Consider the following 13281-nt stretch of genomic DNA (forward strand, 5'->3'; position numbering starts at 1 on the left):
TCTTGTTCCAATTACTGCTCTCCTCACCTAATGCCACTCAACACAGGCTGCTCCCAGCTTCAGAGCCATCCAGCCTCTTCGCTACCCCTCCTCTCCCCAGCCATCTGCCCCCTCCATCCCCACATCTCCCAGCCGCCCCTCTTCTCCATCCACACCCGTCTGCCAGCCCCATTGCAACTTCCCAGCCATCTGCCCTCTCCAGCTCGGTTACCGCCCCTCCTCTCCCCAGCCATCTGCCCCCTCCATCCCCACCTCTCCCAGCCCCCTCTCCTCTCCATCCACACCCGTCTGCCAGCCCCATTGCAACTTCCCAGCCATCTGCCCTCTCCAGCTCCGCTACTGCCCCTCCTCTCCCCAGCCATCTGCCCCCTCCATCCCCACGTCCCCTCCTCTCTCCAGCTGCCCTCTGCCTCACCTCCAAAACTACCCACTCTCCCCAACGGCTCCCCCGAGTCCCCAGCTGCCCGCTCCAGCAGCCGGTGCCTGGGGCTCTTGGGAGCGGCAGCCCCAGGGCCCGCGGGGGGACGCCGCGCCCTGCCCCGAGAGGCCGCCTGGGCTGTGGCGCAGGAGGGCTCGGCGTGGGAGCAGCGCCTGCGCGCCTGTCCCGCCTGCTCTCGCTCTGGCCCAGCGCTGGGACCGGCCGCGGCAGCCCGGCGGGAAGGAGGGCGGGCTTGAAGGGGCGGGAGGCGCACGCTGTTTCCCTTTCTCTTTCGCTGGGCAGCGCGGCTGGGGCTGCTGCCGGCCAGAGGCCGACGGGCGCCGCAGGTACTGCTCGGGGGGGCTGGGGCGGACACGGGGCAGGAGGCGCCGCAGGTGCATGGGGGGAGGGACAGGAGTTTTCCAAGAGGGAGGGAGCGCCACACTACAGCCCTGAGTCTGGGCCGTGGTGTCCCGGCCTGCCCAGCGCTCGGGGAGACTACCCCCCTTTCCCCTCAGGCCGGGGGACGGGACCCGCGCGGGGAGAGCCGCCCTTCGCCGGGACCCACTGTGAGGCCTGTTTACGGGCTGTGCCTCTACGGAAGGAGGAGTTCGCCCTGTGTGTGGTTCAGTGGGACGTTCCCAGGCTCCTCCAGGGCTTACTGAAAATCTCCCAGGGTCCCGGCAGCTTAAGCGCAGCCCCTGCACCTGTCCCCCACCCACCTTCTCCCCCAGCCCTGAGTGTCACCTTGCCCTGGTCACTTTGCTAGCCTCACGGTAAGCTCATGGGGGGCGGAGGCACTGGCTTAATTCTTGTCAGCAAAAAGCACCTAGCACAGAGTCAGTGCTGCGGATTGCCCCATGCGAAGGACTGTGACACTTGTCTGTTGGGACATCATCATTATGCTTCTCCTTTCACATGCCTTGCAGGTATGAAAACGCCTAGTCCAGAAAAGGAGCAGGAGTTATGAATGATGTCCCTGTGAGAGGTCTGGAATGTCCATCAAATGCCTGGAGAGGTGCAGTTGCACAGAGCAGCTCCTGTGAACCACATCACCTCCAGCTGTCAAACTCACGCCTCTGGCCTAAAGCGTTCAGCCAGCATCGCTTGCCCCACGAATGGCTACCCAGAGGAAGCACTTGGTGAAAGATTTCAATCCTCATATCACCTGTTACATCTGTAAAGGATATCTTATCAAGCCAACCACAGTAACTGAATGTCTCCATACCTGTAAGTAGTACTTTGCAAGGTATCCATCCTTCACAAGTAATGCATCCTCCAGATATCACCACTCATTTTTTAAAAATTGTATAGCCTGAAAGATTATAAAGTGTTTCAGGATGTTCAGCTTGGATATACACTGTTATCACTGAAAAATCTCACTGTGGAGTACTTTGGGCCTTAGAGTTAATTGGGGAAGAGAGAAGTCAAATATTTCAGTGGGATTTATTATGGTTCTGGTAGTATACTCTATTTAAAATTACAGTATACTGTATCCAATGTACATTTCTAGTAACATAAGAACATGAACTATGGGGAGGGAAGGCTCTGAACTAAGCCAAGCTCTGCCAGTTGGTGAGAAATTTTCTGTCTGCACTGAAAATGAATGCCCAAGGCATCTGCACAAGACCCCCCACCTTTGAGTTTCTGCACATGGAACTGACTACAGCTTTACAATGTATAGCCACCAATGTGGGAACCATTCCCTTTGTGGCAAGTTGAGTTGCTACTGGTGACTATCCAAGAACAGAGACTACTTCTCCCTGAGAATTCTTTGGTTTGCAGAAGAGCACTCTGGGAGATATAGCATAGGAGGAATCTGTTGCAGTGAAGCATGTCCTGCTGATCTGTATGCCAAAAATACCTACATTCTTGTGAGGATGGAAGGCTTCCAAAACTTCTGGGGCTGTGGATTGTTTTCACTTCCCAGTTCTTTAACCCCAATCAGCCGTCAGAGTTCTTCAAGCCTAAATCATACAATTCTAGTAATTTAGGCTTGATGGATCACACAGGGTGCTTCCTTAATAATAAATGCTATTTGTGCAGCACAGAAGGGCTACTAATGGTGTTAGTGCTGTGGCTTCTTAGGGACTTGACTTATCATTTAGCTAGTAAAGCCACACCCAGATGATGAAGATGTTGATGAATGGCATCTCCTCAGCCTGGATTCTCTCTTCGTTTCTCTCCCTTTAGACCAGATGTATATTATTAGCTTTTCTTGGTAGAGAAGTTGTAGATGCGGCTGCTCTGCCACTCGTAATATTTAGGTATCTGGACAATGGTCTTAGTGCAGTGTCTGTCATAAGTAACAGCTAGGAATTTTAAACCATCCTGTGCCTTCTGAATGATAGAGACAGGGAGAACTCTCTGGGGTATCTTACACACAGAGTATAGTCCTTGCAGATCAGGCTCAAAGAGCAGCATCCTCATCAAGTGAGCGTGTAATGTCTACTCAGTGAAGTTCAGGAAGGAGGGAGTACTAGCTTTACTATGATTTAAGGATGCCATTCCACACAGAAAAATTACCTGGGCCAGAATTTTCATAACTGTTTGTTGTTGCGTATTAAATATTAATAATAATAAATATATATATATCAATCTGAGTGTCTTTGACATAAATTACAAAAACAAATCTCCCTGCTGAAACTACCAGCTCATCCTACAGCATCTCCTAACAGGACTGTACTCACATCAGAAGGCCTACAGAATTTCCCAACCCTCAACAAACAAAACTCAGTCCCTTTGGTGCCCTTTCCTCCTCTGAAGCCTAAGTAATTGTGTATGACTTGCAGTGTGTTCTGAAGGTCAGTAAACCCATCCAGTTTTGGAACAAGGTGAGTCCCTCAAAGAGGATACCCTACCACCAAGACCGCTCCATTTGTAAATAGAGGGAACTCCAATTTGAGTCTCTGCTCCTTGTAATTGTGACAGTAAGGTGGTCTCTTGAGCGTGTACTTAAATAGGCAGATAGGCACTTAATGGAGCGTGTAAGTGGAAGATAAGTGCCTAAGCAATTTTCAGAAGGGTGATAAAGTGCGTGCAAGTCTGCAGTAGATTTGGGGAATAGTTGATCCTTTAATGGAATTCTACATTGTAAGTGAGTGGCTGATTAACGGTCAACTTTATTTGTGCCCTTGAACAAGTGAAGTGTTTTTAAATTATAATTTTAAGCTTGCTAATTGTTCTAAAAATTAGGTTATTTTTAAAGTTACTATATAAAGAGGTAAAAGTTTAGTTTAATAAAGTAGCTGATCTACAGAGAAGCTTTTCTGTGTATCGCCTATCTTGTTACTTAGCTGTGGATAAGGGAGAGATGAGTCAGAGCTGGAGAACCACATGCTATGCAGATCCTCTGGTCCTTCCATATGCCCCTTCTTGCTCCAAAGGCGTGGAGGCTGGAGTAGCCTCTGAGAACTGACTCCAGTTTGTCTTTGAGTTTTAGGCCTGCACTCCCTTGATTTGGGCTGGATTCTGAGGGAGGTTTTGCCCTATAATGAGCACTTCTATTGAAAATTTCATCTTATATAAATAGAACAGTTATTCAGTGTAAAATGTAAAATATAAGCAAATCTCTTGTTCCAATATGAGACTTCTGCTTAGTTGCAATCAGTGCTTAGATACCTTTGTGATTATCACTGAAAATCTTAGAGAGGCTCTTTCCCTTGAGCTATTTTTGACATAAAGAAACTAGAATGGTATGTAAATACAATTGTTTGCAGTCTTGTTGTAGCTGTGTTGATCCCAGGATATTCGAAACACAAGGGGGGTGAGGTAATATCTTTTATTGGACCAATTTCTGTTGTGGAAAGAGAGAAACTTTCAAGCTTATGCAGAGCTGAAGAAGAGCTCGATGTAAGTTCAGAAGCTTGTCGCTTTTTCAAACAGAAGTTGATCCAATAAAAGATATTACCTCACCCACCTTGTCTTTGTAAATAAAGTATCAATCACGTTGTGTTCCTTCAGTGTTAATGTGGGTGCAGCAGCACTGACACGTATACATAACTGTTTGGCTCAGTACCAGGGTTTGAAAGTGGATCATCCGTATTAACAATTACCCTATATAAAGGGAAACTAGCGCACTGTATGGCATGATTTGTATGTTAGTGAATTAAAGGTATGTCACATTGGTGCTTTTAAGCTGTGGTAAGTCACCTAGAGTGAGTTGTGAAACTTGTATAATGGTTTGCCCTAAGTGTCATGGTGCAGCCAAAAATCAAGTATATCTGACGCTTCTCTCGCTTCACTGACATGCATGGCACATATCTCAAAATTCTGAAACCCATCTCACATTTTGTTTATTTTTTTCTCCATTGTATTGGCTGTCGCTTTGTGTTGTACTATAAAACAAGACAGTTAAAATTGTACCATATTTGTGTATCTCATACTGTAAGTGTAAAGGTTTTTAAAAGGTGTTAAATAAATATAGTTGTCACTTAAATTCCTGCTCCGAGATTTTTTCCCCCTACTCTAGAAATTTCAAGTGATAGACCCAGGACAATATGCGGAGTTTTCCATATTAGGAATAATAGAATAAGAACATGCCTGTGACAGATGAAAATATTGGTTGATGGGCCTACTCCTATAGAGGTATCAAAGACTGTACAAAGTTTTTGAGTGCTAGAATTCGCATTTTGAGTTCTAATTTACTGACAGATATGTAAAAGTCATATATAGCTACTGGTAAACAACTCCCTAATGACAGCACAGTTGTACATAATAAAGAGCACAAGTTATTCAATATTCATTTACAAATCAGTTTTTCCTTTTTCTGATCAAGTGTTTTGGGCTGGTAACATTCAATTTTGGTCAAACTATGCCCTTTTTTTCTTTAACCTTGGGTAATGGAGGGGGAGTTCTTATCTTAACATCTGTCCTTTTTGGAGGATGAGAAGATTTTTGCTTATTCTGAGTTGCATGCAGAGGTAATTATCAGTCACTTTTATAAAACTAAATTACGAAGAGCTTAATTGCAGATCTGTAAGAAGTCATTGCGACTACTTATCTGCTTAAAGTAAAACATGTCTTTAAGTGCTTTGCTGGATCAGGGCCTTAATGTTGTTAGGTAGATTTTATAGCTCTTTTATATTTGAAGTTTAGAGTATTGATAACTTATTGCATACTGTTTTCTAAGGTAATAGTTTGTAAATATATTCATATGACACTAAAAACGATAGTACTGAAGTATTCATGTTTAAGAGGTTTAGGTATAAAAAAAGTTCATATAAGAGCAAACAAGACTAGAATATCAAGTTTGTTCTTCTGTTCTTAAGCCCTTTGAAGAATTTTTGCTCTGTAAGATCGTTTTGTTTTGTGCATGTATTTTCATACAAATGAAAATCAAGTTCAGTATTTAGACAGTCAGAAATATTGAAGTATTTTATTGTTGATTGCTGTAATGAGATCTGTGTAGCGAGTCTCTGTGGTTACTGTTTGTTGCTATTCCATATTAATACTTAATACCATGCAACCCCAGATAATGAAAGTTCATTTGTGTCCTGAGGGTTGTACTGTGCCTCCTTGATGGCATCTGCTTTCTCCTTTGTACCCTGTGTGTCACAAGCCTGAAGTGCATCAGGTGTGCCCCTGTTGCTGGACTTGCCAGCAAGAGATCCTCCTCACTTCATTAGGATGATGGGGGACCTGCAGTGCAGCCTGGCTTCTAGATCCATCCATCCTTGGGAAGCCAGTCATCACTCTTTATAATTAGGAGGGCCAGCCAGTGGGCCGTAAAGTCGATGCCCCAGACTCAGGGAGACGTGAATGCAGACTTTAGAACTTCTTGTGCTGGCTTTCAAGATTATTAAAATGCTTGTTTTGTGAAGATTTCAGGAGTCCCTCAAAGATCCCCATATTATTAGGGTTCACTGTTTTTGTTTCAGAAGTGGTTTTAGTTCTTTGGAGAATTGTTGGAAGAAATTACAAAATAGTTTTTCAGTCCATTTATTAAAGTATTTGCAGTTCACCTTTCAATTCAGGTGAAAAATAATAAATAGAAGAGAGTTAATCTGCATCCAGAACATTTAAACAAATTAATAATATCAGACCTATTACTTCTTGCCAAATTATGTTCCATGTTTTGTCTTAATGATGCTAAAATCTGCACTTAATCATATTTGGAAGCAACCACAGTGCCATACTTTCTGATTAAAATCTATAGTAGTGTTTGGGTTAATATAAATTTGTAGGCTCTTATTTTGATGTTATTTATTCCTAATGCAATATCCATGCTCCTCTGATTATTCTGATTTTAAGATTCAAGTACTGAATGTTCACCAGTGCTTCTACCATCACTGTTGTTAAAGGTTATATATCTGGAGAGGAAAATAGCTCATTTCAACCCGCAGAACAATTTTTTATAATTTTCGTTTTACCCTTTTAGAAAATAGTAGATGTCAAGTTTTTCAGTCACCAACATTGCAAGGAATTCTGTATCGTAACTGATTGCAAACTTACCTTCATTTCAGATCCTCCAAAGTCATGGCTAGCTCCTGCTCTGCTGAGACTCCCCAGCATGCAGTTTCTCTGAATTGCTGTGCAATGTTGTGAGGAATATAAAACAATAAAAAAAAATTGCATACTTATGAACAATACTCTCCTAACCTGTATTCGCTCAATGTTATAATATCTCAGCAGGCCACAGCTAGTCTTAATTTTTGGGAACAAGAAACAGATAAGTTAATGGTGCATTGTAATCACTTGTGTTAAAGAATACCCCTCTTATCCCTGCTACCAGAAGCATTCAGCATTAGTCTGTTTTTTTTAATTGCAAGCCAAATGTGAGCAATAATATTTTCTTGATCTAAAAGTTGCACTGTAATAATGTATAATTTTATCTAATGCACAATTTTTTCTTTTACAGTTTGTAAGACATGTATTGTTCAGCACTTCGAAGACAGCAATGATTGCCCCAGGTGTGGCAATCAGGTGCATGAGACCAATCCATTAGAAATGTTAAGGTAAGACAACATTAAACAACATTTGATTAAATATAACGGTATAATAATATACCATAATTTTCTTCTTTTTTATTTTTAATTTATTCAAATGCTGCCTCCTATGTGTATGCTCTAGGCACCCTTTATATTACTTGAATATAAAACTAAATGAATACCCAGCATAACCCACCAGCAGCAAACTGGTCAACTAAAAAGTTTCAATTTCCCCTCCTTTAAATTACTCCCGGTCTTCAAATACATAGAAAGAAAGGTGACCATTGTAGTTTGATTAACCTCCATTTAGAATAACATCACTTAAAAGGAGAAAGCACTTTAAAAATACCTCTGACATCTACATTAAATATTATACGCTTATTTTGCAACTGGGAAAGGAGCAGTGGCACAAACTCTATATATTCCCTAGAAAGCTCTTCCAAAACTGCCAGTTCCCCTTCTAGGCCTCTTCTTTTAATATGATTTTTTAAAATTTGCTGTTACTATATTTTAATGGTCTGTCGTTTTGCCCATTGCTCTGTAGCCTAATGTTTATATTTAAATTTACTGTTGTTTCTAGTATGGCCTTTCACTATATTGTTCATTCATAATTCAAACATTCCAGAATGCACTTGTACAGTTGCTGGGTACCATTTCAAACCCGATCTCTAATAAGTCCCTTTTCCAGAATTGCCTCACCAAGAATTGCATACAGTAAGCTTACATATGTAGATGATTGCTTGATCTAGGCCTGTAAATTGATTGGCATTAAAATTTATATACCCGTACACCCGTCTGGATGCGAACATTCTTAAAGTCTAGCATTAAATATCCATAATATACTTTGATTTATTCAAGACATTAGGCAGAAGCTAGACAGAAATCCCCTCTTTAGCAGACAAGAGAACAGTAGACATGGTGTTTTCCATCCCTAAAGGAACCCAGTTTGATGCTATATGAAATAGAAACAACAGAATTAGCGAATTACTATGTCAGATTCCCAATGGCATGTTTCTTGATTTCTCTCTGTCATATTTATAAGTTGCCTATCGCCTTGATATCAACATAAGATTTCCTCAGAAGAATTCAAAGTTTCAAGAAAAACAGTTGTTTAACAGAGTTTTGAATTGTCATGATGTGAAAATATATTTCATGCAGTTAAAGGCATAAACCTCCAATACCTAAATTCTCTGTCCTATCTGCCTTGTTGAGCAGCTTTTCCTTGATCCAGTTTAGACTAACAAGGCTACCTCTAGAAAATGTTCACCCTTAAGTACATAACTAATTTCCCACAGTGCAAAGTACTTACTCTAGAGAGAAACAAATGTATATGAAATATGGAATCCCATAGGCTGAAAGGCCAAAACAGTTCACCGCTATAATCCTCATGGAGAGAATGGGATATCTATTACTTTTTTAAAACACATTTTATTTTTGCACCAGCCCTAGCGCTGTCCCCCATTTCCTGCGTCTTTCCTTCCTTTTCTGTCTCTGATAGTGTCACCAATATACTGGCAACTGCAGAAATTAACAGGAGCTACATACACTCCAGAACAGTTTTTCCAATGTCCCTCTGTGTCAGCCCAAGTACATAATGGAGTATAAGTTCTCCTACCAGCCGATGGAGTTGGAGAAAAGCAAAATTCTGGTGACAACACTCCTGTTATAGAGGGCTCTGGCTGTGTCTGTTTGTCTGCAGCCCATGATGATAGTTCTTTCCTTCTTAGCCTAGCCATCTTTTTCTGTATGTGTATACTTTTCTTTTCTCTCTCTTACCTCTCTGTCAGGATTAGATTGTTTAGTGAAGGGCGCTTTGAAATGACACTAGAAGAAATTGTTCCATTCTTCTCAGCACTGATAAAGCCTCAACTGGAGTACTGTGTCCAGTTCAGGGCACCACACTTTGAGAAAGATGTGGACAAATTGGAGAAAGTCTAGAGAAGAGCAACAAAAATGATCAAAAGTCTAGAAACCATGGAAAGATTGAAAACAATGGATTTGTTTCTTCTAGAGAAGAGAAGATTGAGGTGAGGGGGGGTTTCATGGTAACTATGGTCAAGTACATAAAAAGTTGTTGTACAGAGGGTGATATCCTTATCCCCTGAGGGTTGGACAATAAGAAATGAACTTAAATTGTAACAAGGGAGATTTAGTTTAGACATTAGGAAAAATGTCCTAATGGTAAGGGTAGTTAAGCAGTGGAACAAATTGCCTGGAGAGTTTATGGACTCTCCGTCATTAGAGGTTTTTAAGAACAGATTAGACAAACTCCTGTCAGGGATGGTCTAGATAATACTTAGACCTGTCTCAGTGCAGGGAACTGTGCTTGATGACATATCCAGGTCCAGTCTACGTAATTCTATGAGTTCTGAAGGGAACTTTTAAGGTGAAAATTAGAAAATATTTTAAGGTCATTAAAATATGTTCATCATGGAAGGAGCCTTGGCCTTGCCAGAAAGGGAGTAAGAACTGCCTACACAATGTTTATTGCCTGGTGGTTCTCCTGAGGATGGCTGTTCCAACACTTTTTGTCCATGTTCAGCAGAGATAGTTACAGCTCCAGCCTTGGATGACTCTGTAGATTTGGGTGACCAACTCTTCTCCCTGATGATTACTTAGTAGGCCAAATGATAATTGGGAGAAATGCAGTTTCTCCCATATATTGTCCTTATATGAAATATATCAGCCTTCATGGCCATGGCCTCTGTCCTAGTCTCATGACAGCTCACAGTTTCAGCCTTTGACCCAAAGGAGAAAGAAACCTCAGTTTCAGAGTTTTTCTCAGCAGCGGATTAGCATCCCTTTGTGGATACCATTATTATGGAGAAAGCTATGAAAACTAATAATCCTGAAGGGAAAAAATTCCTATGGGGGTGAGTTGGACATCTTCAATGTCAAAATGTTTTAAAAAGAAAATATATTTATGCCAATTGAACAGGTGAGCTGCATTATTAATCTACAAGAGAACTCCTTGAAGTCAAAGAAGAGAGCTTCAGTTATTGCTAGCCAATGGAATATGTTTATCCACAACATTTTTGACAGAGGATGAACTATAATGGAAAACCCCCCACTATTCCATATGCTCTTAGACAACTTTTAAGTGGCTCCAAGAATGTATCTAATTTCAGTTCTTGTAGCATCTAAAGGTATGTGTACATTGCATCTGCGAGCAAGCCTCTCAGCATGGGTAAATAGACTTAGATTTGCGGGGCTCGAGCTTGCATGCTAACAATAGCATTGTGGACATTGTGGCTCGGGCAGTAGCTTGAAGACCACCCAACCCCTTGGGTCTAAGCTTAGGTGGCTAGCCCAAGTCTCTGCCAGCACTGCAATGTCTACATTGCTATTTTTATTGTGTTAGCTCAAGCCCAGGTAGCACAAGTCTGTCTGCCTGGGCTGGGAAGTTCACTCCCAGCTGCAGTATAGATGCACTCTAAAGTAGAATCCAACATCTAGAAGTGCATAGAAATACCACTTTCCTAGTTGACTGGAAGGGAGGGTCCAAAGGTTTCAGTGGGCTGGAAATCAGAGAGAGAGCACCTGAGAGAGTTCATGATTTTTGCAGTTTCTGTGCAGCTTGTGATCTGTTTGGCCTACAAAATCCTGCCATTAGTAATGTGGTATAGATCTGGTAAAGTGATATAGCAGAAAGAAAACACCAGTACAGTAGAGTCTGCAAGGGTTTTTCCTCCAGGGGTGATAGATATAGATATAAATATATTATAGATATTGACATTAGGGCTGTCAAGTGATTAATTAATCACGATTAATCACGCTTTTAAACAATAATAGAATACCATTTATTTAAATATTTTTGGATGTTTTTTATACATTTTCAAATATATCTATTTCAGTTACAACACAGAATACAAAGTGAACAGTGCTCACTTTATATTTATTTTTTATTACAAATATTTGCACTGTAAAAAACAAGAGAAACAGTATTTTTCAATTCACCTAATACAAGTACTGTAGTGCAATCTCTTTATTATGAAAGTTGAACTTACAAATGTAGAATTTTGTACAAAAAAATAACTGCATTCAAAAATAAAACAATGTAAAACTTTAGAGCCTACAAGTCCACTCGGTCCTACTTCAGCCAATCTCTCAGACAAACAAGTTTGGTTACATTTTCAGGAGATAATGCTGCCAGCTTCTTGTTTACAGTGTCACCTGAAAGTGAGAACAGGTGTTCGCATGGCACTGTTGTAACCAGCATCACAAGATATTTACGTGCCAGATGCGCTAAAGATTCATATGTCCCTTTGTGCTTCAACCACCATTCCAGAGGGCATGCATCCATGTTGATGATGGGTTCTGCTCGATAATGATCCAAAGCAGAGCAGACTGATGCATGTTCATTCTCATCGTCTGAGTCAGATGCCACCAGCAGAAGGATGGATTTTCTTTTTTGGTGGTTCAGGTTCTGTAGTTTCCACAACGGAGTGTTGCTCTTTTGAGACTTCTGAAAGCATGCTCCACACCTCGTCCCTCTCAGATTTTGGAAGGCACTTTGGATTCTTAAACCTTGGGTTGAGTGGTGTAGCTATTTTTTAGAAATCTCACACTGGTACCTTCTTTGCGTTTTGTCAGATCTGCAGTGAAAGTGTTTGTAAATCAAACGTGCTGGGTCATCATCCAAGACTGCTATAACATGAAATACATGGCGAATGCAGGTAAAACAGAATGAGAGACATACAGTTCTCTCCCAAGGAGTTCAGTCACAAATTTAATTAACGCATATCACCAGCATGGAAGCATGTTTTCTGGAATGGTGGCTGAAGCATGAAGGGGCATACGAATGTTTAGCGTATCTGGCACACAAATACCTTGCAACAGCTACAAAAGTGCCATGGGATCTCCTGTTCTCACTTTCAGGTGACGTTGTAAATAAGAAGCAGGCAGCAGTATCTCCTGTAAATGTAAACAAACTTGTTTGTCTTATTTCAGAGTAACAGCCGTGTTAGTCTGTATTCGCAAAAAGAAAAGGAGTACTTGTGGCACCTTAGAGACTAACCAATTTATTTGAGCATGAGCTTTCGTGAGCTACAGCTCACTTCATCTTAGCGATTCGCTGAACAAGAAGTAGGGCTGACTGTACTTGTAGGTTCTAAAGTTTTATATTGTTTTGTTTTTGAGTGCAGTTATGTAACAAAATGAATGTTTGTAAATTACACTTTCACAATAGAGATTGCACTACAGTACTTCCATGAGGTGAATTGAAAAATACTATTTCTTTTGTTTATCATTTTACAGTGCAAATATTTGTAATAAAAGCTATATAAAGTGAGTACTGTACACTTTGTATTTTGTGTTATAATAGAAATCAATATATTTGAAAATGTAGCAACACATCCAAAATATTTAATAAATTTAAATTGGTATACTATTGTTTAACAGTGCGATTAATCGTGATCAATTTTTTTAATTGCAGTTAATTTTTTTGTGTTAATGACGTGAGTTAACTGCGTTTAATCAACAGCCCTTCTATATATTCAGAAATTAAATCAATCGAGCCTCTGAAAATTTTTCATCCAAAAATGTTTCGATACAAAATGGCTTTTTGAAGAAAATGGAATTTTTTGTTTCCTTAAAAAGTTACAGTGAAATGAATCAAAGTGAAAATTGTTTTGTTTTGAATCAAAAAAATTTTCAATGTTTCCCCCCCTTTTCCAGTGGGAGAGATGAGGATGGGAACAACAATAATCCCTTTAATAACTGAAACAAAATGATGATTCAAATAAAGACAGTTTTAATTTCACTGAAGCATTTCAGTGAAAATTTTTGAACAAAGTGAAAATATTTTAATTTGGTTGAAAATTCACAGAAAATACTTGTTTTTTTTTTTAACTATCCCCCAAAACTGAGTTGACACAGGCAAAAAAAAAGTTAACAGATGACAACCTAGAGTTCAACTCAGTTCTTGGGTATGGA

General features: G+C 40.6%; 1 protein-coding gene across 7 annotated transcripts in view; it reads left to right on the forward strand.

The window, feature by feature from the left end:
- The first annotated feature begins 565 nt into the window (after positions 1-565).
- PCGF5 (polycomb group ring finger 5) overlaps positions 566-13281 on the forward strand; it is a 149284-nt gene continuing 136568 nt past the window's right edge. For 2 of the 7 annotated variants that reach the window (XR_012160028.1, XM_073353829.1), the window contains exons 1-3: positions 567-765; positions 1348-1648; positions 7278-7374. Coding sequence is in view for 6 of the 7 variants with exons in the window: in XM_073353829.1 (XP_073209930.1) it covers positions 1537-1648; positions 7278-7374 (209 nt within the window). In the remaining variant the exon portion in view is untranslated. Of the gene's footprint in view, positions 766-1347; positions 1649-7277; positions 7375-13281 lie in introns of all 7 variants that reach the window. The other 5 variants (XM_073353831.1, XM_073353830.1, XM_073353832.1 and 2 more) reach the window with 3 other exon arrangements.

The sequence above is a fragment of the Lepidochelys kempii genome, chromosome 7 (assembly GCF_965140265.1).
Source record: "Lepidochelys kempii isolate rLepKem1 chromosome 7, rLepKem1.hap2, whole genome shotgun sequence".
NCBI lineage: Eukaryota > Metazoa > Chordata > Testudines > Cheloniidae > Lepidochelys > Lepidochelys kempii.